Source organism: Salvelinus sp. IW2-2015, linkage group LG2 (genome assembly GCF_002910315.2).
Source record: "Salvelinus sp. IW2-2015 linkage group LG2, ASM291031v2, whole genome shotgun sequence".
Lineage (NCBI taxonomy): Eukaryota > Metazoa > Chordata > Actinopteri > Salmoniformes > Salmonidae > Salvelinus > Salvelinus sp. IW2-2015.
The window spans coordinates 10,619,761-10,643,615 of NC_036839.1; the positions used below are offsets into that span (position 1 = coordinate 10,619,761).

A 23,855-nucleotide genomic window follows, 5' to 3' on the forward strand; every position below is an offset into this window, starting at 1 on the left:
AACCACCAGTCAGGAGGACAGCTCAAGAGGCATGCTTAGATATGCAGACAACTTTTTTACATAGAATTAAGCATAATGATTATGACTCAGGAAAAAGCTGTTTTAGGTGTTTGAAAAATGACCTAACTTACAGACAGGGGGCATACTTTGTGGTCATGACGCCCACGTAAGTCAATATGTCATTGTTGTAAATGTTTTGGCGCCAAACTGGTGGCAGTTGTGAAAAAAGTAAATAGTCGGAAAAGTTGCAAAGTTAATTGAAAAAAATGAAAAATATGCTTTTTTCATTAATTAGGCTATTTTCTCTTGAAACATATGGTCTATCCACTAGAAACTCATGGACAATATGGACACAGACATTAGACATAATTTTATACTATATATGAATAAACAATTGGAAAGTTACTAAATAATAAATTACCAAAGTTACCATAGATTGCCATAGATTACCTTTGATAAATTACCGGTAGCTTTGCAACCCTAGTCATTACAATATGAAGAATATATAACGCTATCATCATTGATGTACAGCAGGGGTCCCTAATTAAAATCAGCCATAGGCTGATTTTTTTCTCGAGCGGTTGGTTGGGAGGGCCGGAACATAATTATAAATAACTTGTACACTGCAATTGATCACGAGAAGCCCAAACAGATATAGTATTTGACAAAAACATAATAATTTCAAACCTTGATTACATTAAGATACGATCAAACACGCCTCCCTACTTCTGCATGGGAATACTTGGGAACAGATTTCCTAACACAAAATCACTTTGAGCTAATTTCCAGGTGATTTTGCAGTCTTTAATGCTCAGAAAACTTGGGGGGGGGGGGGGGACGCCTATGGGGAACCCTGATGTACAGTACATCATATGTACAATATACAGTATAACCTCTTGAGCCTATGGGGGGTGCTGTTTCGACTTAGCATAAATGGTCTCCAGATTAAACTGCCTAGTACTCAATTCTTGCTCGTACAATATGCATATTATTATTATTATTGGATAGAAAACACTCTCTAGTTTCTATAACCGTTGGAATTATGTCTCTGAGTGAACAGAACTCATCTACAGCACTTTTCCTGACAGGGAGTGAGATTCAGAAATCTTGGCCTCTGGTCCCAGGTCAGTTTAATGTCCCTGTGAATGCTATGAGGATACAACACTGCCTACGCCTTCCTCTAGATGTCAGTAAGTGGTGACAATTTGAATGGAGTCGATTGCGCAATCAGGGCCTGATAAAAGGCCAAAGACCGGAAGTACCTTTCTTTTGTCCCCTGCGCTTGACGCACGATGGACGTCGGACTGGCCTCTTTCCAAGCTTTGGTTTAGCCAGTAATATATCGCCGGTCATGTTTTTACTCGTTATAGGTGTTAAAAACATCATAAGGTAGTTAATTTAAACCGTTTTATAGCAATTTATATCCGTTTAGTGCGATTTTGAGGCATTTCTTTGTGACGCACTTTGAAGAGTTGGACACTTTCCTGTAGATGCGAACGTTAGTGGCCATTTCGACGGGACAAGAGGACATCTTTCGACCAAAAGACGATTAGACCGGAGAAAGGATACATTGCCCAAGATTCTGATGGAAGATCAGCTCATAGTAAGAACTATTTATGATGATAAATCGTTGTTCTGTAGAAAAATGTTAAACGCATATTCCGCCATTTTCTTTGGGGTAGCTTCGCTTTGGCGCACCCGGTATTGCACAGTAAGGATAATTTAAAAAATGTAATTCAGCGATTGCATTAAGAACTAATTTGTCTTTCAATTGATATCCAACTTTWATTTTTTTTGTCAAGTTTATGAATAGCTTTTGATAAAAATAGGTGTCTTTCCAACATGGCGCCGGGCAGATTGCTTGAGTAGTTGGACACTATTTCCATTGTGTAAGCACGATTTGTGCCGCTAAATATGCACATTTTCGATCAAACTCTATATGGATTGTGTAATATGATGTTACAGGAGTGTCATCGGAAGAATTCTGAGAAGGTTAGTGAAAAAATTAATATATTTTGGTGATGATAACGCTATCGCTCTTTTTGCCTTGAATCAATGCTCGGGTAACGTTTGCACATGTGGTATGCTAATATAACGATTTATTGTGTTTTCGCTGTAAAACACTTAGAAAATCTGAAATATTGTCTGAATTCACAAGATCTGTGTCTTTCCATTGCTGTGCGCTGTATATTTTTAAGAAATGTTTTATGATGAGTAAATTGGTAATACACGTTGCTCTCTGTATTTATTCTAGTCGAGTTGTGATGGTGGGTGCAATTGCAAACTATGATTTCTACCTGAAATATGCACATTTTTCTAACAAAACCTATCCTATACAATAAATATGTTATCAGACTGTCATCTGATGAGGTTTTTTCTTGGTTAGTGGCTATCAATATCTTTATTTGGCCGAATTGGTGATAGCTACTGGTGGAGAGAAAAAATGGTGGACAYAGAAAAATGGTGTCTTTTGCTAACGTGGTTAGCTAATAGATTTACATATTGTGTCTTCCCTGTAAAACATTTTACAAATCAGAAATMATTGCMGGATTCACAAGAAGTGGATCTTTCATCTGGTGTCTTGGACTTGTGATTGAATGATATTTAGATGCTAGTATTTACTTGTGACGCTATGCTAGCTATGCTATTCAGCTTTTTTACTGGTGGGGGTGGTGGGGGGTGCTCCCGGATCCGGGTTTCTGAGGCGGTAAAAGATAACATCTGAATGTGCCAGTTCATACCAGGTAACTGAATTCTGCTGCCAAGCTTCCATTGGACTCCTCCATGTTCATAACCTTAGTGTTGGTTCCCAAGATGTTGAATTTCCGGACCCTGGAAATTACGTAAAATCAGAGGAGATGTAATGACTACTAACTAGGCTACTTCAGGTTTAAGTAGGATAACAGAGACCAAAACATTTCCTACCCTCTCACTGTGTTCTTCTCAGTGACGTCCCTAAAGAAATACAATACATCAGTGACTGAAACTTTGACTCTTGCCATTGATAAAATATAACAATGTAATACAATTGATTAAATATAACATTAAGCAGTTCCCAAAGCCATATGTGTACACGTGTGTGTATGTATATGGCTCTGGTACGTACTTCTCATTCACTTACTTGTCAAACACAGCTTTGACTTTGAGCTGGTAGTTGAACTCCTGGAGCTTCACCAGGAGTCTGGGGATATTATCGGGTGCAAGAGTATTATGATACCAATAAAGTAATCACAATGCAAGCCAAATGACAATCAGGAACTAATGTGGATGGAAGAGTGTAGTGTTAAGGTGTGGGTCTTAATTGAGGAGTTACAGCATGGATGGCTAACCAACTATCCTCTGGGTCTGCAGGCTTCTTCTAGCTACTAGTCAACACAGTATTGCACATTGCGTTTGGAGTGTGTAGCACTGGCGCAATCACCTGATTTTGACAGTGAACTGCTTCCCAGTCTTCAGCACCATGGGTCTTTGAGGGTGAGTGGGCATACAGGGCTGTCTCTCCACCACGATAGAACTAAAAGACAGATGCCACAAAAACATTCTGTCAAACATCTGATAATGATACTCCTATGGCACTCCACTAAAGCCTAGAGCAGGGATCATCAACTTTTTTCTTGAGTGGACAGTCGGGGGGCAGGAAAATAATTACAAATCATTTGTAGACTGCTAATTGACTGTAAGAAGGCCAAAGGGACAGAATATTTGACCAAAAGTATAATGTGGAAGGACCACCAGAGGGCAGGCTGCTCCCACGGACAGTAGCCCAGCCCGGCATGTGAGTCAAGGTGATCAGAGGCAATTAAGCACAGCTGACGGTAATAACGAGCTATTCTCTTTCCCCTACAATAGAGAGGAGGGAAACGGCAGAGAGGGGAGAAAGAAAAGAGTGTTTGCTTCTACAGAGGAGAGGATGTACCTTTTGAAAGGGAGAAGAAGGGGACACTCTACCTCTTGGGAATGGTCACCACAGATCCGGACGACCACCCGACGGGAGCTCTACACGGAAGGATCGTGAAGGCGGTGACACACCCGTGATTTATGTTATAGTTTAAAGATACTCACCTTGTGTTTCTTGTTCTTGTGAAGAAGAAGTGTGTTTTCCTTGAGATATCATCATTGATTGTGTTGGAGTGTTTGAGAAGGAAAAATTACCTCAATAGAGAACTTCGTTCAATTAAGAAAACCTGCCCCTGACTCGTTTATTCCACCTTTCCGCTTTACAGCAACCTCCAAGTACCTGGTCCGCTCACATTGGTGGAGAATGCGGGCACTAGGTGGACGAGTGACACAAGGATAAGTGAGGAAAACAAAAATCTACCTGTAGACCAGTCCTTCTCAAATAGTGGGGCGTGTGACCCCGGGGAACATGCTTTTTTTTTGCTGCAGGGAGTAGTTTTTTTTTGCACTGAACAAGAGCACACAGCACAGAGCAGGAGATATGAAGTGCAGATAACAAACCCTTAAGAGACACCATGGAAAAATATTTAACAGGGATGAAAAGAAAGGCGGAGAGAGACGGAGATAATGAGACAAACGCAAGTCTCCCGAAAGCTAAGACGAGGAAATATGACGACGCGTATGTAGCGCTTGGCTTCACTGTGACTACGGTGGGAGACGAGGAAAGACCGGTATGTTTACTGTGTCTAAGAATGTTGGCAGCGGACAGCATGAAGCCAAATAAATTAAGGCGTCACTTAAAGACATTACACCCCAATCACGCTGTCACGGCCGTTTAAAGGAGTGGACCAAGGCGCAGCGTGAGAGAAATACATTCTTCTTTTTAACCTGTTATGGCTGCAAGGGGCAGTATTGAGTAGCCAGTTAAATCGTGCCCATTTCAAACGGCCTCGTACTCAATTCTTGCTCGTACAATATGCATATTATTATTACTATTGGATAGAAAACACTCTAGTTTCTAAAACCGTTTGAATTATTTCTCTGAGTGAAACAGAACTCGTTCTGCAGCACATTTCCTGACCAGGAAGTGGAATGTCTGAAATCGATGCTCTGTTCAACTTCCTGCCTATACATGGGCATGATACGTAAGAGTCTACGTACACTTCATAGACCTTCCTCTGGGTGTCAAGAGGCTGTGAGAGAAGACATTTCGTGTTTATCTTCATCTGAATTGGAATACAAGCTCTTTGTATGACATGTCCCTCATTTCCGGTACTCTGAAGCGCGCGACTTGGACAGTGGGATTGCCTTCTGTTTAGCTGCCGTTATGGACGACAACTATCTCCGGCTCGGATTTTATTTGATACATGTGACCATATCATCGTAATGTATGTTTTTTCAATATAGTTTAATCAGATTATTGAAATTTTTTCGGGAGTTTTGCCGTGTTCCGTTCTCTGACTTTGTTGACTTTGGAGAGATCCGTGCCACTCGGCTAGTGTGCATGCTAAATGAAGAGGGATATTTGCCGTTCCAGATCAAAACAACGACTGTTCTGGACAAAGGACACCTTGTCCAACATTCTGACGGAAGATCACCAAAAGTAAGAAACATTTTATGATGCTATTTCTAATATCTGTCGTGCATGTGAACTGGTCGTGGGCGCCCAAGTGTTTCTGGCTATTGTGGCTACGCTAATATAACGCTACATTTTGTTTTCGCTGTAAAACATTTAATAAATCGGAAATATTGTCTGGAATCACAAGATACCTGTCTTTCAATTGCTGTACACTATGTATTTTTCAGAAATGTTTTATGATGAGTAATTAGGTATTTGACGTTGGTGTCTGTAAATATTATGGCTGCTTTCGGTGCAATTTCTGATTGTAGCTGAAATGTAAACTATGATTTATACCTGAAATATGCACATTTTTCGAACAAAACATATGCTATACAATAAATATGTTATCAGACTGTCATCTGATGAAGTTGTTTCTTGGTTAGTGGCTATTTATATATTTATTTGGTCGAATTTGTGATAGCTACTGATGGAGTAAAAAACTGATGGAGTAAAAAAGTGGTGTCTTTTGCTAACGTGGTTAGCTAATAGATTTACATATTTTGTCTTCCCTGTAAAACATTTTAAAAATCGGACATGTTGGCTGGATTCACAAGATGTGTACCTTTCATATGCTGTATTGGACTTGTTAATGTGTGAAGTGCACTTGAGCTGGATGTTGTCATAAGTGTACCGACGTCGGGCAGGTTAATAACGAAGAACACTTAACACACAATACAAAATAACAAAACGAACGTGACCGCTATAATACTGAGTGCAAACATGCAACATCACATAGACAATTACCCACAATAGCCTAATGCCTATGGCTGCCTTAAATATGGCTCCCAATCAGAGACAATGAAAGACAGCTGTCTCTGATTGAGAACCAAACCAGGCAACCATAGACTTTCCTAAACATCTATACTGAACACAACCCCATACACTCAACAAAACCCCCTATACAATACAACCACCCAAGACGAGACAAATACACACAAACCCTGTCACACCCTGACCTAACTAAAATAATACAGAAAACAAAGATAACTAAGGCCAGGGCGTGACACACGCTGATAAGCCACTTGAGTTTTTTCAGCGAAAACGTGCCAAATATTGCCAACAATCATCCCGCTTTGTGAATGCTACTTCAGTAAACCAGCGAGCACTGTTAGCATCATATAAGGTGGCGTACCAAATTGCTCAGTGCAAAAAAAAACACTCCATAGCAGAGGAGCTGATACTACCTGCAGCATTAGACATGGTCTTCCTTATTTAGATTTTTTTTTAAATCAGCACATTGTTTATAGGTTAAAGTGTTTCATATATTGTGCTCCTGAGTTAATGTTGCTGATCAATTTGAATTTATTATTTATTGATTATATTTTATTTTTCAGTATCAAATGGTAAAAAAATGTTTACAGTTTAAATAAGGCTTGAATTTTTTTGTTAAATTCAGGCTAATCGATGCACTTTAAGTCTTTTCTGTTACAGACTAAAAAACAATGTTAATAAAGTTATTCTTTGTAAGTTGATCTATATCTTTCTTTTTTGTTTTCTTTAATGTTAATAAGGATACAATGTTATGCAGAGGTGTACTTCTAACAATTTTATAGACAAATTATACTATTTACAGTCGCGGCGGAGAGTTGGGGGGGGGGCGAAATGTTTACTTCTTCCTAGGTAACAGAAAATAATTGAGAAGCACTGCTGTAGACACAGGGGAACCATTCAAGAAGGATGGATAACACTCTACTACAACAGTTGATCACGGCCCAGCAGACAACCATAGAACTCATGCAACAACAGCTGCTCACGTCATCTTACCTCGCCTCTCAAAGGAGGATGATATTGAGGCTTTCATCATGACGTTCGAAAGGACAGCCACCTTGGAAGAGTGGCCCCCCACAGAATGGGTGAGTGCGTTAGCTCCTCTTTTGACAGGGATAACCCAGGAAGCCCACTATGACCTGGACCCCCGCGAAGCTGCTGACTACGGGTGACTAAAACCCGAGATTCTGTCCCAGTACCAGCTGACCGCCCGAGATTGATGCAACTTTATGGCTCTATATGGCCGTCCAATGAAACAGTGGCTGGAGCCCGGGAAGGGAGTAGGACATGTCGTAGAGACGCTCGTAGTGGACAAGATTTTGAGGGAATTACCCAGGGACTTAAAAAGGGTCGTGGGGCAAGCAAACCGGCCGACGACATAGCTCAGGCTGTGGAAACGTACCGATCTACATGGGAGTTGTTAAAAGGGGAAAAGGAGGACCGAAAGGACTCTGCCAAGCCTGTTCCCCGACTAACCCCAGCACTTCTGCCACCGAAACAACCTAACCCGCTCCGGACGTGGGAGAAGTCATCACCCACACAACAGAGTCGGTGCTATAAAAGCCAGTCTGCGGACCATTACGCTCCACAATGTCCCAGAAAGGACGAGTCCATGGCCACCGCTGCCCATCCCCACGCATCCCGGTACGAGAGGGCAGGATCACCTCTGTTGGTTAGCAGAAATGGCCCCAGCCCCAGAGATTCCGGTTTGAATAGAAGGACGTGACGTGGTAGCCATTCTCGGCTCGGGAAGTATGGTTATGTTAGTGGAGGAGCAGATGGTGACCACAGCAACACTGCTACAAGACAAAGTAGCCGTGTCCTGTGTCCATGGAGACACCCACTATTACCCCACCGTGAGTCTGTCCATTCTCAACCCGAAAGGAAGGTGTACAGTCAGGGCTGGGAAAGTACCCCAGCTGAAGGTGCCATTATTGATCGGGAGAGACTGTCCTCCATATAAGGAGCTTCGGCAGATGACGTTACGCACCGGACAAAAGGGATCAGGTCTCTCTATCACACGCCAAGAGCCAGGCGGGAAAGGGCAGGTAGGAAAGCAGAGGGGAAAAAAGACCTAGTCCAAGCCTGAGGTAGTAGCCCTACAAGGAAACAAAGCCTCAGCCTCTGGAGCAGAGGAAGAAGCTGCCTCCGACAGCTATTCCAGGAAACCTCCGATGAAGACACCTGCGAAGGGTTATACATGACGGAGGAAGGAGCCACCAGAGGCTAAGGGCTATATTTGAAGCCCCATCAGAGAAGGGAACATGGAAGGGATTCTCCTCTGGCACCCCAGACGGGGATGGGGAACAAACTCCACACCCCTCTACCGAGGTCGACCTGCCCAAAGAATTAAAGGGACAGTTTGGTACCTCAGCATAGAGACCCAGATCTAAGGGATGCCATGCGGAAGGTGAAGGTGATTGACGGGAGGAATGTCGACGGATCAGGTGATCTCTTCCCTACTATGCAATCAGGCGGGGCCGCTTGTATTGGGTCATGCAACGAAGGGGTGAAAAACAGGAATTACTAATGGTGCCTAGACCATACAGGGATACTGTCCTACAGCTAGCCCATTCCCACGTCCTAGGAGGACACCTGGCACGGGACAAAACGATCGACAGAATCATGCAGAGGTTCCATTGCACCCGTGTCACCCGAGATGTGGCCAGGTATTGTAGGACGTGTGATCAATGTCAGTGTACGGCCCCACAGCCACACCTGTATTATCCTTTGACTCCTCTCCCCATTATAGAGACTCCCTTCGAACGCAGAGCTATGGACCTCGTGGGACCCCTCCCGAAATCTGCCAAAGGACACGAGTACATCCTGGTTGTTGTAGATTACGCTACCAAGTTCCCAGAGGCCATACCCCTTCGCAACATGTCGTCAAAGGGAATCGCCAAGGAATTGTTCATGCTGTTCTCCCGGGTGGGCCTTCCCAAGACGATACTAACCGACCAGGGAACCCCGTTCATGTCCTGGTTGATGAAGGGCTTGTGTCGGTTATACCAGGTTCAACAGATACGCACAAGCATATTCCACCTGCAGACAGACGGTTTGTGCGAATGCCTGAACAAAATGATTAAAAGCATGTTGAGAAGAGTGGTGTCCAGAGACGGGAAAAACTGGGACATGCTTCTGCCCCACTTAATGCTTGTCCTGTGAGAAGTACCCCAGGCGTCCACTGGGTTCTCCCCCTTGGAATTGCTCTACGGCAGGCCATGTCAAGGGATCCTCGACTTAGCCAAGGAGACCTGGGAGGCCCAACCATGCCCGTTCCGGTTGACGATAGAACATGTTATCCTGAACATGTTATCCTGATGAGGGACCGCCTGTCCGCAGTCTGGCCCATAGTAAAGGAGCATATGGAGAAGGTGCAACGGACTCAAGGCCGGGCCTACGATAAATCAGCGACACCCAGGGAGTTCACCGTGGGAGAGAAAGTGATGGTACTCGTGCCCACGGCCGAACACCGCTTGCTGGTGCAGTGGAGGGGGCCCTACGAGGTAATGGAAAGGGTCTCACCAGTCAATTACTTCATCAAGCAACCGGACAGGAAGAAGAAGGTCCAACTCTATCATATCAACCTGCTGAAGAAGTACCATGGGAGAGAGGAGGGTGTGGCTTTGATGGCCGTGGAGGACAAGGAAAAAGAGGAGGCCCTGCTACAGGTGCACCGTGGACGAACTCTCCTGCCGGAGCAGTCGAGGCAGCTAGACAAGCTGATTATGCAATTCGGCAGGGTATTCTCGCCCTTCCCAGGACAGATAGATGTCCTGTTTTATCATATCCACACTCAACCCGGCAAGAAGGTGCATACCCGGCCTTACAGGATTCCTGAGGCCCGCCAAGTCATCGCAAAGAACGAGGTAAGGGAGATGCTGAGGATGAGGGTGATCGAGCCATCTACGAGTGAGTGGTCCAGTCCCATAGTCCTGGTCCCCAAACCTGACGGTAGTATGAGGCTCTGCAAGAACTTTAGGGGTGAAAACGTCATCTCTACATTCAACACGTATCCCATGCCCCGCGTGGATGAACTCCTGGAGCGCTTAGGAAAGTTCTTCACCACCCTGGATTTGACGAAGGGATATTGGCAAGTGCCGGTGGCTCTGGAGGACCGCCCAAAGACTGCCTTCGCCACACCGGAAGGGCTTTTTCAGTATGTAAGGATGCCCTTCGGACTGCACGGGGCTTTGGCAACTTTCCAACGCATCATGCATGCCATTCTACATAGACGATGTGGTCATCCACAGCGAGGACTGGGATAGCCACCTCCTGCGACTACGGTCGGTGCTCGTGAGCCTGGAGGCTACAGGGCTGACGACCAATCCCCAAAAATGCTGTCTGGATCTTTCCGACGCGGAATACCTGGGATACACCGTGGGGAACGTAAAAATACGTCCACAGGAAGAAAAGACCAGGGCCATTCCTGAAAGACCAGGGCCATTCCCGGCCCCAGACGAAGCGGGTCGTCCGAGCCTTCTTGGGGACAACGGGATATTATCGCCGATTCATCCCTGGGTATGCAACCATTGCCAACCCCCTCACAAATCTCATCAAGAAAAACCTGCCAAATCGTGTAGCGTGGACAAGACCGAAGACGCCTTCCAGCTGCTAAAAAAATAGCATGTGCTCTGATCCCGTCCTGCAGGCTCCTGACTTCTCCCAAGAGCTCATTGTGCAGGTATACGCCTCAGATACGGGGCTTGGAGACGTCCTAGCGCAGGGTGAAAGCGAAGCAGAGAGGCCTATTCTCTTTATAAGTAGGAAGCTCAGTGATCGGGAACATAGATATGCTACCACAGAGAAAGAGGCCCTAGCCATTAAGTGGGCCCTCGATTATCTCCAGTACTACCTACTCGTTACTGACCATGTTCCCCTCACGTAGATGGCCGGTAAGAGAAACAATAACAACAGAATAGCCAGATGGTTTCTTGCTTTACAACCGTTCTCGTTCCATGTCATCTACAGGGCTGGATGGAGGAACGGGAATGCGGACGCGCTGTCCCGACGCGACCAAGACGGCATGTCTGGCGCCCGGCTCTCCTGTCCGGTCCTAAGGGGGGAGGTATGTGGAAGGACCACCAGGGGGCAGGCTGCTCCCATGGACAGTAGCCCAGCCCGGCATGTGAGTCAAGGTGATCAGAGGCAATTAAGCACAGCTGACGGTAATAATGAGCTATTCTCTTTCCCCTACAAGAGAGAGGAGGGAACCGGCAGAGAGGGGAGAAAGAAAAGAGTGTTTGCTTCTACAGAGAAATAGACGTACCTTTCGGAAGGGAGAAGAGGGGGACACTCCACCTCTTAGGAATGGTCACCACGGATCCGGACGACCACCCGAAGGGAGCTCTCCATGGGAGGATCATGAAGGCGGTGACACACCCGTGATTTATGTTATAGTTTAAAGATACTCACCTTGTGTTCCTTGTTCTTGTGAAGACGAAGACTCAATTAATAAAACCTGCTCCTGACTCGTTTGTTCCACCTTTCCTCTTTAGAGCAACCTCCAAGTACTTGGTCCGCTCACAATAATCATTTCAAACCTTGCTTACATTTGTATATGATCATGTGTCTCTCTATTACGTGTGGGAATACTTGGGAACAGATGAACAAAATAAAAATCAGTTGGAGCTGATTTCATGGTGTTTTTACAGTCTTCTGTATGTCCAACAATGACAATTATTATTTTTACCTAATAATAATACTTTTTTTTGCTTAGAAAACTTGCGGGAGCAAATAAAACCACCTGCGGGCCGCCAGTTGGGGAAAAGAACCTAGAGTTGAGACATTAACACTGGGAGCTGACCCAGGTCTCAGGCAAAGTTACCTACCATTCAGTGAGTGAATACATGTTTAGTATGTGTATGTGATCTCTACAGGAACATAGACACATAGTAGGTGTCATAGAGCGGGTCTCACTTGACAATGAGGTACTTGAACAGGGCGAGAGCGCGTTCCTCCAGAGCGCATTTGCCCTGAGTGATGGGGTCATTCTCGTACGTGTACTTCTGTTCCAGCTCCTGGAGCATCTTCAGCTGCTGACGCACCTGCTGTAAGCCCTCTGCCACAACAGTGAACCTGCACACAGACAAACACACACAGTGAAAGGGTTGAAAATATTGCTGCTGAAAGTATTGAACAAGGTTTAATATAAGGGTTAGGATATGAACTGGGCCTAGGGCTAGGGGCTAAGCTAACATGGACTAGAGGCAGGGCTGACCAGATTTGTAGCTGGTCCAAACAGGCGTTAGGCGGACCACCGATGCAAGCTATCTGCTGTCTGTGCTTCCACTCAGGTACCTCCACTGTCACCAGGTTGAACTGGATCTGCTCGGCCAAGCACAAGATGTCAGAAATCTGATTCACCACCACCTATAGGTCGGGAGAAACAAACATCAGTCTAACCATACAGCATACACACTCAAGCAAGAACGCACGCATGCACACACACACACATTCCTACCCCTCTGGTTATGTTGAGTTTGATGAACATCTTTTTGATGACAATCTCCTCTTCGCGGATCTCTTTCCGTGCCGCCTGTGACTGTGCCATCCCATTCACCTCTTGTTCCACTGACAATGACAGAAACAACATTTACATAGCGTTAAGCATTCACAATACGATAGTAGAAGAAACATCTGGAATTTCACAGCACAGTTGCTTCAGCCTGGAAACTAGTTTTAGTACAGTAGGAGTGAGATATGTTTTACAGTGCCTTCACATTGGCTAAAGCATATACAAATATGGCACCAATCTAGTCTTGTGTCCCAGACCCAGGCTATTGAAAGAGACTAGGACCAGGCTAACTCCTACAGTACCTCGGCTCTGCAGGGTCTTCTTCTTAAAGTCGTGTTCATCCTGTAGGTCCTCCAGAGACTTTATCTCATGCTCTGCAACCTGAAGAGGGCAAAAGTCACACTGGTGTTTGAGAAAAACATTTTCTACCCCTTTCGTAGGCTGTTCAACTGGTTGATGTTCATTTAGAATGACAAGACAATGGGCGGTGTCGTGGTAGGGTGTATGATAATAAATCCACATCACCAATGACACATGGTATTGTCCAAATGACCGCACCTGAACTCGGTTCCTAAGGTCTTTAACGTTGTTGTCCATGTCCTTCTGTTTCTCCAACACCATGTTGTTTGGTGTGGACCCCACGTTATCCTGACAAAAGAATTCACAAACATTTGGTCTGGTTTCACACTCAGGTCACACTGAAATGCTCCTTCTGTTGCAGCAATAATTGAACATACAAATACAATATCAAAGGCAGTTTAACCCAATTTTTTTTATATCTATGCTGCTAAGAAATGTGCTGAAATATTAATTCTCCATGCAATAGCAACTTTTCTAAGAATATGCATCATAATCACAATTCAGAACATGCACACACACTACAACAGAAATACTCACAGAGTTCCATTAAGCAGTATGCAAAAGACAAGATCAGTGTCTCACCTCTTTTTTGATGATGGAGGCCAGGATCTTCTTCTCCTCTTTCAGACAGTTACAGATTATCATGGCCATCTGTAAAGGCTCTTCCTGGAAGTGGTCCTGGGAAGAGTTTCTCAACTTTACATTTTACAATTTAAAGTTCACTTTGGTGGTCCTCAAGGATGCGTTCCAGGACCACTGTTCTTTCCTGCTCATAAACTCAAACAATTAAATGGTTACTTATTGGCTTAAAGAACCTAAGATTGTCTAACCTTATTCTGATTAGGATGGCTGACTCATTACATTAGCTTGAAACATTGTTGAAGCCCTTAATCCTTATTGGCCCTGATCTGACATTAAAACAAATCTTCAGAGTACCAATCTTTCTTATAAGAATCAAAACACCAGTCTAATAGAACAATACTCAATACTCAGCGCCTGAGTTTTTCCCTTAGAAGTCTATGTCAGTCCTTACAAATGAATTCAGAGTTCGACCCTGGCCTTACCTGCAGGTTGCGTTTAATCTTGCGTATATTGTGTTGCAACAGGAAGTTGTTCTCCAGGGTGAAGCGGCTGTACTGAACGTCCAACTGGACCAGGAGGTCATGGAAACGGATCGCTGCAAGAGAAACGCTGGTGGCCACCATGTCCCTGAAGGGGGTCAACCAAAAGGACTTAAAAATTATTGTCATCCTTTGAAATGAAAGCAACCAGCCCACGGAACACAGTAATTGCAAAAACGACTAGCTGGAGTCATCTGAGCAGTTGGCTTCTGAGCCCTCACCCACTAGTGACTGAATGCTGATATACTTGGTTCTGACTCGCTACAGGCTGTCCGGCAAGAATGGTACGGATTCATCTCAGTCCAGGAATTGTATTAATCTTTATCATCGCCACACATAGTAATCACACACACAATCTTCTTTTACACTAGGAATGAACTTGTGGTTATTGCGGATGCACTGCCAAACACTTCTGATAATTTGGTCGGCAAATTTGCTATAACCACTCTGAGCTAGAGTGGGCAGGGCCAGAGTCCAAATGCGGGCACGCTGATTGGCAGGAATTACTTTTTTTTTGCAGTAATTTGTGTGGTGAAAGTTGTGAGGTGAAAAAGGTCAACAACCTTACACCAACGACAACAAACATTTCAAGTAGTCCACAACCTTTACAAGCATGTTACTTTTACTTTCAGTTTTAACAAGGCCAAACAAGATTAACTAGATTAACAAGGCCAAACAAAGCACAATACATCATGAGAGCAGTTACACCACAGCCTTCAAATGCATCTACACATACTGACTGTGTAAACTACACACCCCTTGGCAGTCTGTTGCTTACTGCAGCTCACTCACCAGTCATGGCTCTCTATCCAGGCACTGAGGTACTGGCGGATCTCCATAGGGAAAGTATCATCATACAGCTGGTCCACCTGCTCCAGGTACTTGGAGTCTAGCTGCTGCAGCTGGAACCACTGGGCCATCTAGAAACCAGGGACAGGGAATGGCAATCAGTGTTTTCCTGTATCATTCCATAGGCACCTCAGTATGGAGTTCAGAGGATAACCAGTATAGTGGGAAACACAGTACAATACATAGCCTACTAACTGTTGCATGCCATATTTATACAGGCTGCATTGTAATCCTTTGCACAGGTCAAACTGTGCTTACTTTCAGATGCTGTGATCAAATCGTCACCACATCCATGTATGACTACAGCCATGTACACCAGGGTTGGGCTCAGTTCGGTTTTCATGTCTGAAAATTCAGGAAGCGAATTGAAATATCGTCACAGAAAACAATGGGTAATTTTTTATTAATTAATTGAATTTCAATTTACTTCCTGAATTGAAAACTGAATTGAGAACTCTGACATACTATTTGTCAACTATAAGCTTCTTTAGTCTTTGGAGGGTTGAGGAAGAGAGGCAGCTACTCTATAGTAGGCTACTGCTGGGTAAGACCACAGTTGCTTAACAGGATCCTGCCCGAATAAGTTTTATGTGACATTCTCTTTGTATTACATTCGGTGTAACTCAGTGAATGGATATAGTTTAATTAAACTAGGGTATGTAGGCTGAAATCAAATTGAAGTGCATTTCACTTTTCCTGAAATATCACATATTGATTTGTACAGCAGCATGTCCCGTGTAGACTGATGGTGTAGAAATGTGATGTAAAAAGCAGCACGGCAGTGTGTCTTATGATGGTGAACCTGGCTGAGAAATGAATTAGTGGAGCTGTTGCCATCTTGGGGATTTCATACAGAGGTAAAGTAGGTTTTATATCAGATATTCAACAGACATTCAACAAACATTCACCATTAGCCTATTTAAACGTTGACAACAATTTCCATTCCTCTCAGATTACTACACTGAATAAAAATATAAATGCAACATGTAAAGTTTTGGTCCCATGTTTCATGAGTTGAAATAAAAGATCCCAGAAATGTTCCGTAGGCACAAAAAGCTTATTTCTCTCAAATGTTATGCACTAATTTGTTTATATCGCTGTTAGTGAGCATTTCTCCTTTGCCAAGATAATCCTTCCACCTGACTATTGTGACATATCAAGAAGCTGATTAAACAGCATGATCATTACACAGGTGCACTTTGTACCAGGGACAATAAAAGGCCACTCTAAAATGTACAGTTTTGTCACACAACGCCACAGATGTCTCAAGTTGAGGGAGCGTGGAATTGGCATGCTGACTGCAGGAATGTCCACCATAGCTGTTGCCAGAGAATGTTATGTTCATTTCTCTACCATGAGCCTTCTCCAACGTCCTGTCCTGCAGCTCAGATCAGAAGGATGACTGCATCTTTGACACAGCATGATTATTAACTTGACCATGCTTAAAGACACAGTATATTCAATGTCTGATTTCTTATTGTTACCCATCTACCAATCACTGCCTTTCTTTATGAAGCTTTCGAAAAGCTCCCTGGTCTTTATACTTGAATCTGTGCTTGAAATTCAAGACTTGACTGAGGGACCTTACATATGGTGTTTGTATGAAGGACAAAGGAAGGTGTAGAGATTCAAAAATTATGTCAACCCCTATTATTTCATACAGAGTGATTCCATATAATGTACTATTTGTAAGAATATTCTAAGACAAATATGCTTGTCTGTATTTTTCCCCCATTTCAAAATATGTTAATTTCACATGTTGAAGATCTAGATCATGAATATTCATCTTTCAAATACACAACACAGAGGACTAGGGGTCAAGAGGGCTAGAGAACAATGGAACTAGTGTTTTTCAGTTCAACATCTGTTTCGGATCTTTGTAGGAATTCCAGTCTGGGACTCATAGCTACATGTGGCAAGTTCTCATTGGTCCAAATTGTCTATACATTGAGCCTGAAACGGGATACTTGGTATTTGGCCATTGGCCCAATTTTATTGAAAGGAATTGTAATTGATCAACCACAGGCTAGGCTTGGGTAAAAACTACATCTGGTCTCTTTGTTCAGTGGAGAAAACACTGAGGACAGGGAAGAATAAACATGTACCATCTACTGTCCAGCATAACAACTATGATTTGTTCTCTTTGAATACATATATTGCAGATAGTTGTTGACACATCAACCAGGATCAAGGGGCAGGGCAATTTGTGACTTGTTTTGGTAATCAGTGGCTGCATTGGGGAGGGGGGGGAGTGGTTTCACCTAGGGCTGTTGCGATGACTGTATTACCGCCACACCGGCGGTCAAAAGCCATGAAGGCAGTCAAATTCTACCTGACTGTTTAATCACGGTAATTAGGCTTCTCCAAGCTCTGATGCTGCTGATGGTCATTAGCAGCCTACCAAATTTGCTAACTGCCTGGTACTTAGTTCTCTATTGTCCCTCTAATCACTCGGACATCAATGCAAAAGTAATCGAAATTCAAATCAAACACTTCATGAAAGCCCATGAGCTCATGTTGCGTAACATTTCTATAGGCTATGAAATTTTGCAAGAAAACAGAGTGATGGCCTCTATTAAAAAGAAGAGGTCCCATCAGCTTTCCTACTATATTTATTTTTCAACTTTCCTAATATTAATCAAATATTAAGCACTTCGCCTTTCTTTATAACAGGAGTATAGCCTACCTGGCTGGCATGAAAATGAACCACAGGAAAAGCGTCCTCCATTCGCTATTTAAGTGCAGAGATAGCATACATTTTTCCCATGCCCGTTTCAAGACAGGTGCATGATAATGGTCCATTCTAAATCAAAATTAATTTCACACATACAGTGGATTCCAAAATTACTGGCACCCCTGACTGGCAATGCACAAACAATACTTAAAAAAACATAAACAATATAATTATAGAAAACTCAAAATACCAACATGTGAGAAATACTGTACTTTATTAACGATTCAAATAAAAAAATCAATGTCCTCCAAATCAAGGTTTCACAATTAATGGCACCCTTAAAGATGATGATGATTGTAAATAAAAACACGCATGCAATATCTCTTTGTCATCCAACACCATGAAGAAAACAAAAGAACTGGCAGTTCAAAAGAGACAGATGGTCGTAGACCTTCGTAAATCTGGCTACAAGAAGATCCACAAACTATTGAATATACCACTGAGCACTGTCAGGGCAATTATTAAAAAATTCTAAAGATATGGAACAGTTGAAAACCTCACGGGTAGAGGACACAAATGCATTTTTCCTCCTAGGATAGGGAGGAGGACGGTGAGAGAAGCAACAAAACCCCAAGAATTCATGTGAAAGAATTGCAGGCCTGGTGGCATCTTGGGGTCACCAGGTTTCAAAAAGCACCATCAGACGCCACCTCCACAACTACAGGCTCTTTGGAAGCGTTGCCAGAAGAAAGCCCTTTCTGACCCCAAGACACAGACGCAAGCGCTTGGAGTTTGCCAAACGTCATTTAAATTATGACTGGATGAAGGTGCTCTGGTCAGATGAGACTTAAATTGAATGTTTTGGTCAGATACAGCATCGGCATGTTTGGCGTAGAAACAGAGATGCATACAAGGAGAGGCACCTCATACCCACGGTGAAATATGGTGGTGGGTCAGTGATGTTTTGGGGCTGTTTTAATTCCAGAGGTCCAGGTGCACTGGTTAAGATTGATGACATAATGAATTCTACCAAGTATCAGGCAATTTTGGCTGACAATCTGGTTGCCTCTGCCAGAACGCTGGGACTTGGAAAGTCCACCTATGGCCAACAAGACAATGACCCAAAACATACCTCAAGATCCACACAGAAATGGTTCTGTGACAACAAAATCAATGTTCTGCCATGGCCATCTTAGTCGCCGGACCTCAATCCAATCCTGTGACCTGAAGAGGGAAGTTGATAAGCGCAAACCCAAGAATGTGAAGGATATTGAAAGGATCTGCATAGAGGAATGGTCCAAAATCCCTCCAAATGTGTTCCTTAACCTTGTCAAACATTACAAGAAAAGACTCCATGCTGTTATCCTAGCCAGAGGTGGTTGCACTAAGTTCTAAATGAGGAATGCAAATAATTATGAAACCTTGATTTTGGTGAAATGTATTTTGTATAAAATAATTGTATGATTTTGGTTGGTTCCATTGAAACATTAAAAGTACAGTATTTCTCACATGTTGGTATTTTGAGTTTCTCTATAATGATATTGTTTATATTTTTAAAGTATTGTTTGTGAATTGCCAGTCAGGGGTGCCAGTAATTTTGGAGCCCACTGTATATTATTTAGTATATGCAAAGACAAGATTAAATCAAGACTAGTCTGATGGGTGACAATATTAGTTTATCACTTGTGAATTATATACTATCACTTGATGCCCAGCTTAAGGCAAGGAACAATGCCTTATTTAAAAAAATAAAATAGAGTCATAGTTGCAGACCTCATGTAGCCTAGTTGCGTCCCTGATGTGCATCTCTTCCCTTGTAGCCTGTGAGAAAGAGATCACGTGATGGAGAGCTGTGTGAGTGAGAAGTGCTTCGGAGCAGGCACCACTCAGGGAGAAGGGCAGCAAAATACATGGATTTTTAGGGTGCATTATGGCCACACAAAGGGGATGCCGCCGGGAAATTCGAAGCATTATCAAGTGCTTCTCAAATTGTGAATGAGAGACTGACGAAGTGTGTACAGCCTGTGCAAAAAACAAAGCAGAGCTCATGCCTTTCAAGCTACTTTTTTCAAATAATCATTCGAGTCGCATCATGCAGCCTTACAATGTATTAAAAACCAAACATATAGCCCAACGTTTGTAGAACAAATAAAGTTACATGAATAACTCTAAATTAACGATATAGGTGTACCTATTTCTTTGTTAACCGCTCAACACAGAATGTGCGCACTCCCTCAAATCGTTTGGAGAAAATATCCTTTCTATTTTATAAAATAAAATATAAAATAATGCCTCGGAATTCTAAGCAAATCTTGTCTGCTAAATGGACTAACGTAGCCCACCGCCATATGGCATAGCCAGATCAGAACAACTCAGAGTATGCTATTCTGTTCTTCTGAAATAAACTATGTTTTCTTCATATCATGTTTCTTTAGACCTGTCTAAAATAAATAATGTATTTATTGTGAAGGTGTAGGCTATATTACATGGATTTATTAGACTTTTTAAAATGTAGATGTTCCAAAGGTCTGCATGAGTGTGGAAGCCAGGAGATACTGAATGTGTTTACAGTGAGGCCGACAGTTATTTGCTTGACAATCACTGGCTGACGAAATGTCATGACCGCCACAGCCCTTGTTTCACCTCTCTTAGGCAATCAAATCAAATTCTATTTGTCACATGCGCCGAATACAGGTGTAGACCTTACAGTGAAATGCTTACTTACAAGCCCTTAACCAACAATGCAGTTTTAAGAAAATACTCCCCCAAAAAGTAAGAGATAACAATAACAAATAATTAAAGAGCAGCAGTAAATAATAATGGCGGGGCTATATACAGGGGTACCGGTACAGAGTCAATGTGCGGGGGCACCGGTGTCAAGTAATTGAGGTAATATGTACATGTAGGTAGAGTTATTGAAGTGACAATGCATAGATAATAACATTGAGTAGCAGCAGCGTAGAAGGGGAGGGGGGGGGGCAATGCAAATAGTCTTAGAGGTAATTTGTGGTTTAGTACGGTACCCTGCATTCCACTTCATTGCTCCAGACCAGCGCAAAGGGGAGTTAGAGTACTGATTATTAACCCTAATCACTCAGCCCCTACTCAGATGGTCATGCGCCGTCACAATCTTCGCTGTCTCTCTCCCACTACTCTCTCCTCTTCTATCCTATCATCTCTTCCTTCTGCTAAATCCTTCTCCCTTCTGTCTCCTGATTCTTCATCTTCGACCCTACTCTCCTCCCTTTACGCTTCCTATGACTTGCACTGTCCCCTTTACTCCCGGCCGGCTCGGCCCTCCCCTCCTGCTCTGTGGCTGAGTGACTCATTGCGAGCTTACAAAACAGGGCTGCAGGCAGCTGAGCGAAAAGGGAGGAAAACAAAACTTCTGGAGGACCTATTATCATTTCACTCCCTCCTCTATACCTTCTCTTTATCCTCTGCTAAAGCCACTTTCTTACCCTAGGAAACTATTTTACACCATCTCCCCCCTCCTTAATCCTCCACCTCCCTCTCTGCGGACGACTTTGTCAACCACTTTGAAAAAAAGGTTGACGACATCCACTACTCATTCACTCAGCCTATTGAGTCCACTGGTCTCACTCACACATAACTACCCTACGCCTCTCTCCTTTGTACTCATCCTGTATGGTCTCTCTAATCATTGCTTTGTGGATGACATTCAACTACTTTTCTCCTTCCCCCCTTCTGACACCCAGGTGGCGACACGCATTTCTGCGTGCCTGGCAAATATCTCAACTTGGATGTCGGCCCACCACTTCATGCTCAACCTAGACAAGACGGAATCTGCTCTTCCTCCCGGGGAAGACCTGTCTGCTCAAAAACCTCTCCCTCACGGTTGACAACTCCGCAGTGTAACCCTTCCAGAGTGCAAAGAATCTTAGCGTGACCCTGGACAACACCCTGTTGTTCTCTGCAAACATCAAAGCACTGACCTGCTCCTGTAGGTTCATGCTCTACAACATCCATAAAGTACGACCCTACCACACACAGGAAGCAGCGCAGGTCCTAATCCAGGCACTTGTCCTCTCCCGTCTGGACTACTGCAACTCGCTGTTGGCTGGGCTCCCCACTTGTGCCATCAAACCGCTGCAACATATCCAGAACGCAGCAGCCCTCCTGGCTCTCAACCTTCCCAAGTTCTCTCATGTCACCCCGCTCCTCCGCACACTCCACTGGCTTCCAGTTGAAGCTCACATCCAAGAGGAACTGCCCCTCCCTACCTTCAGGCTACACCCCACCCCGCTCAGCCCAGGCCAAGCATTTCTCTGTCCTGGCACCCCAATAGCGGAACCAGCTTCCCCTTGAATCAAAGACAGCAGAGTCCCTGCCCATCTTCCGAAAACATCTGAAACCCTCCCGATTCAAACCAATAATCTTAAATAATTTATATATATACACACAGTTGAAGTCGGAAGTTTACATACACCTTAGCCAAATATATTTCAACTCAGTTTTCACAATTCCTGACATTTAATCCTAGTAAAAATTCCCTGTCTTAGGTCAGTTAGGATCACCACTTTATTTTAAGAATGTAAAATGTCAGAAAAATAGTAGAGAGAATTATTTATTTCAGCTTTTATTTATTTTCATCACATTCCCAGTGGGTCAGAAATGTACATACACTCAATTAGTATTTGGTAGCATTGCCTTTAAATTGTTTAACTTGGGTCAAACATTTCGGGTATCCTTCCACAAGCTTCCCACAATAAGTTGGGTGAATTTTGGCCCATTCCTCCTGACAGAGCTGGTGTAACTGAGTCAGGTTGGTAGGCCTCCTTGCTCGCATGAGCTTTTTCAGTTCTGCCCACAACATTTCTATAGGATTGAGGTCAGGCTTTGTGAGGGCCACTCCAATACCTTGACTTTGTTGTCCTTAAGCGATTTTTCCCACAACTTCGGCTTGCAAGCCTCCCCCTTTTACCTCCAAAACATAACAATGGTCATTTATGGCCAAACAGTTCTATTTTGTTTCATCAGACCAGAGGACATTTCTCCAAAAAGTATGATCTTTGTTCCCATGTGCAGTTGCAAACTGTAGTCTGGCTTTTTTTATGGCAGTTTTTGGAGCAGTGGCTTCTTCCTTGCTGAGCGGCCTTTCAGTTATGTCGATATAGGACTCATTTTACTGTGGATATAGATATTTTCGTACCCGTTTCCTCCAGCATCTTCACAAGGTCCTTTGCTGTTGTTCTGGGATTGATTTTCACTTTTCGCACCAAAGTACGTTCATCTCTAGGAGACAGAACGCGTCTCCTTCCTGAGTGGTATGACGGCTGCGTGGTCCCATGGTGTTTATACTTGCGTACTATTGTTTGTACAGATGAACGTGGTACCTTCAGGTGTTTGGAAATTGCTCCCAGGGATGAACCAGACTTGTGGAGGTCTACCATTTTTTTCTGAGGTCTTGGCTGATTCTTTTGATTTTCCCATGATGTCAAGCAAAGAGGCACTGAGTTTGAAGGTAGGCCTTGAAATACATCCACAGGTACACCTCCAATTGGCTCAAATTATGTCAATTAGCCTATCAAAAGCTTCTAAAACCATGACATAATTTTCTGGAATTTTCTAAGTTGTTTAAAGGCACAGTCAATTTAGTGTATGTAAACTTCTGACCCACTGGAATTGTGATATAGTGAATTATAAGTGAAATAATCTGTCTGTAAACAATTGCTGGGAAAATGACTTGTGTCATGCACAAAGTAGATGTCCTAACCGACTTGCCAAATCTATAGTTTGTTAACCTTTTAGGGATAGGGGGCAGCATTTTCACTTTGGATGAATAGCGTGCCCAAATTGAACTGCCTCATACTCTGTCCCAGATGCTAATATATGCATATTATTATTACTATTGGATAGAAAACACTCTGAAGTATCTAGAAACGTTTGAATTATGTCTGTGAGTATAACAGAACTCGTATGGCAGGCAAACTTCCAAACAGGAAGTGGAAATTCTGAGGCTGGTCAATATTCAACTCATCGCCTGTTCAAATCCCAGTAAGATATGGATCTGTTTGCACTTCCTAC

The 23,855-nt window shown here is 43.4% G+C and overlaps 1 protein-coding gene across 1 annotated transcript in view; it reads right to left on the reverse strand.

Moving 5' to 3' along the window:
• LOC111974236 (signal transducer and activator of transcription 1-alpha/beta) overlaps positions 1-23,855 on the reverse strand; it is a 40,384-nt gene that overhangs the window by 11,439 nt on the left and 5,090 nt on the right. Inside the window, exons 2-13 of the mRNA XM_024001898.3 lie at positions 15,077-15,204; positions 14,228-14,372; positions 13,746-13,841; positions 13,362-13,451; positions 13,106-13,184; positions 12,750-12,859; positions 12,507-12,658; positions 12,206-12,364; positions 3,422-3,514; positions 3,122-3,181; positions 2,926-2,955; positions 2,742-2,832 (exon numbers count right to left, since the gene is read on the reverse strand). Coding sequence (XP_023857666.1) covers positions 2,742-2,832; positions 2,926-2,955; positions 3,122-3,181; positions 3,422-3,514; positions 12,206-12,364; positions 12,507-12,658; positions 12,750-12,859; positions 13,106-13,184; positions 13,362-13,451; positions 13,746-13,841; positions 14,228-14,372; positions 15,077-15,204 — 1,233 coding nt within the window. The remainder of the gene's footprint in view (positions 1-2,741; positions 2,833-2,925; positions 2,956-3,121; positions 3,182-3,421; positions 3,515-12,205; positions 12,365-12,506; positions 12,659-12,749; positions 12,860-13,105; positions 13,185-13,361; positions 13,452-13,745; positions 13,842-14,227; positions 14,373-15,076; positions 15,205-23,855) is intronic.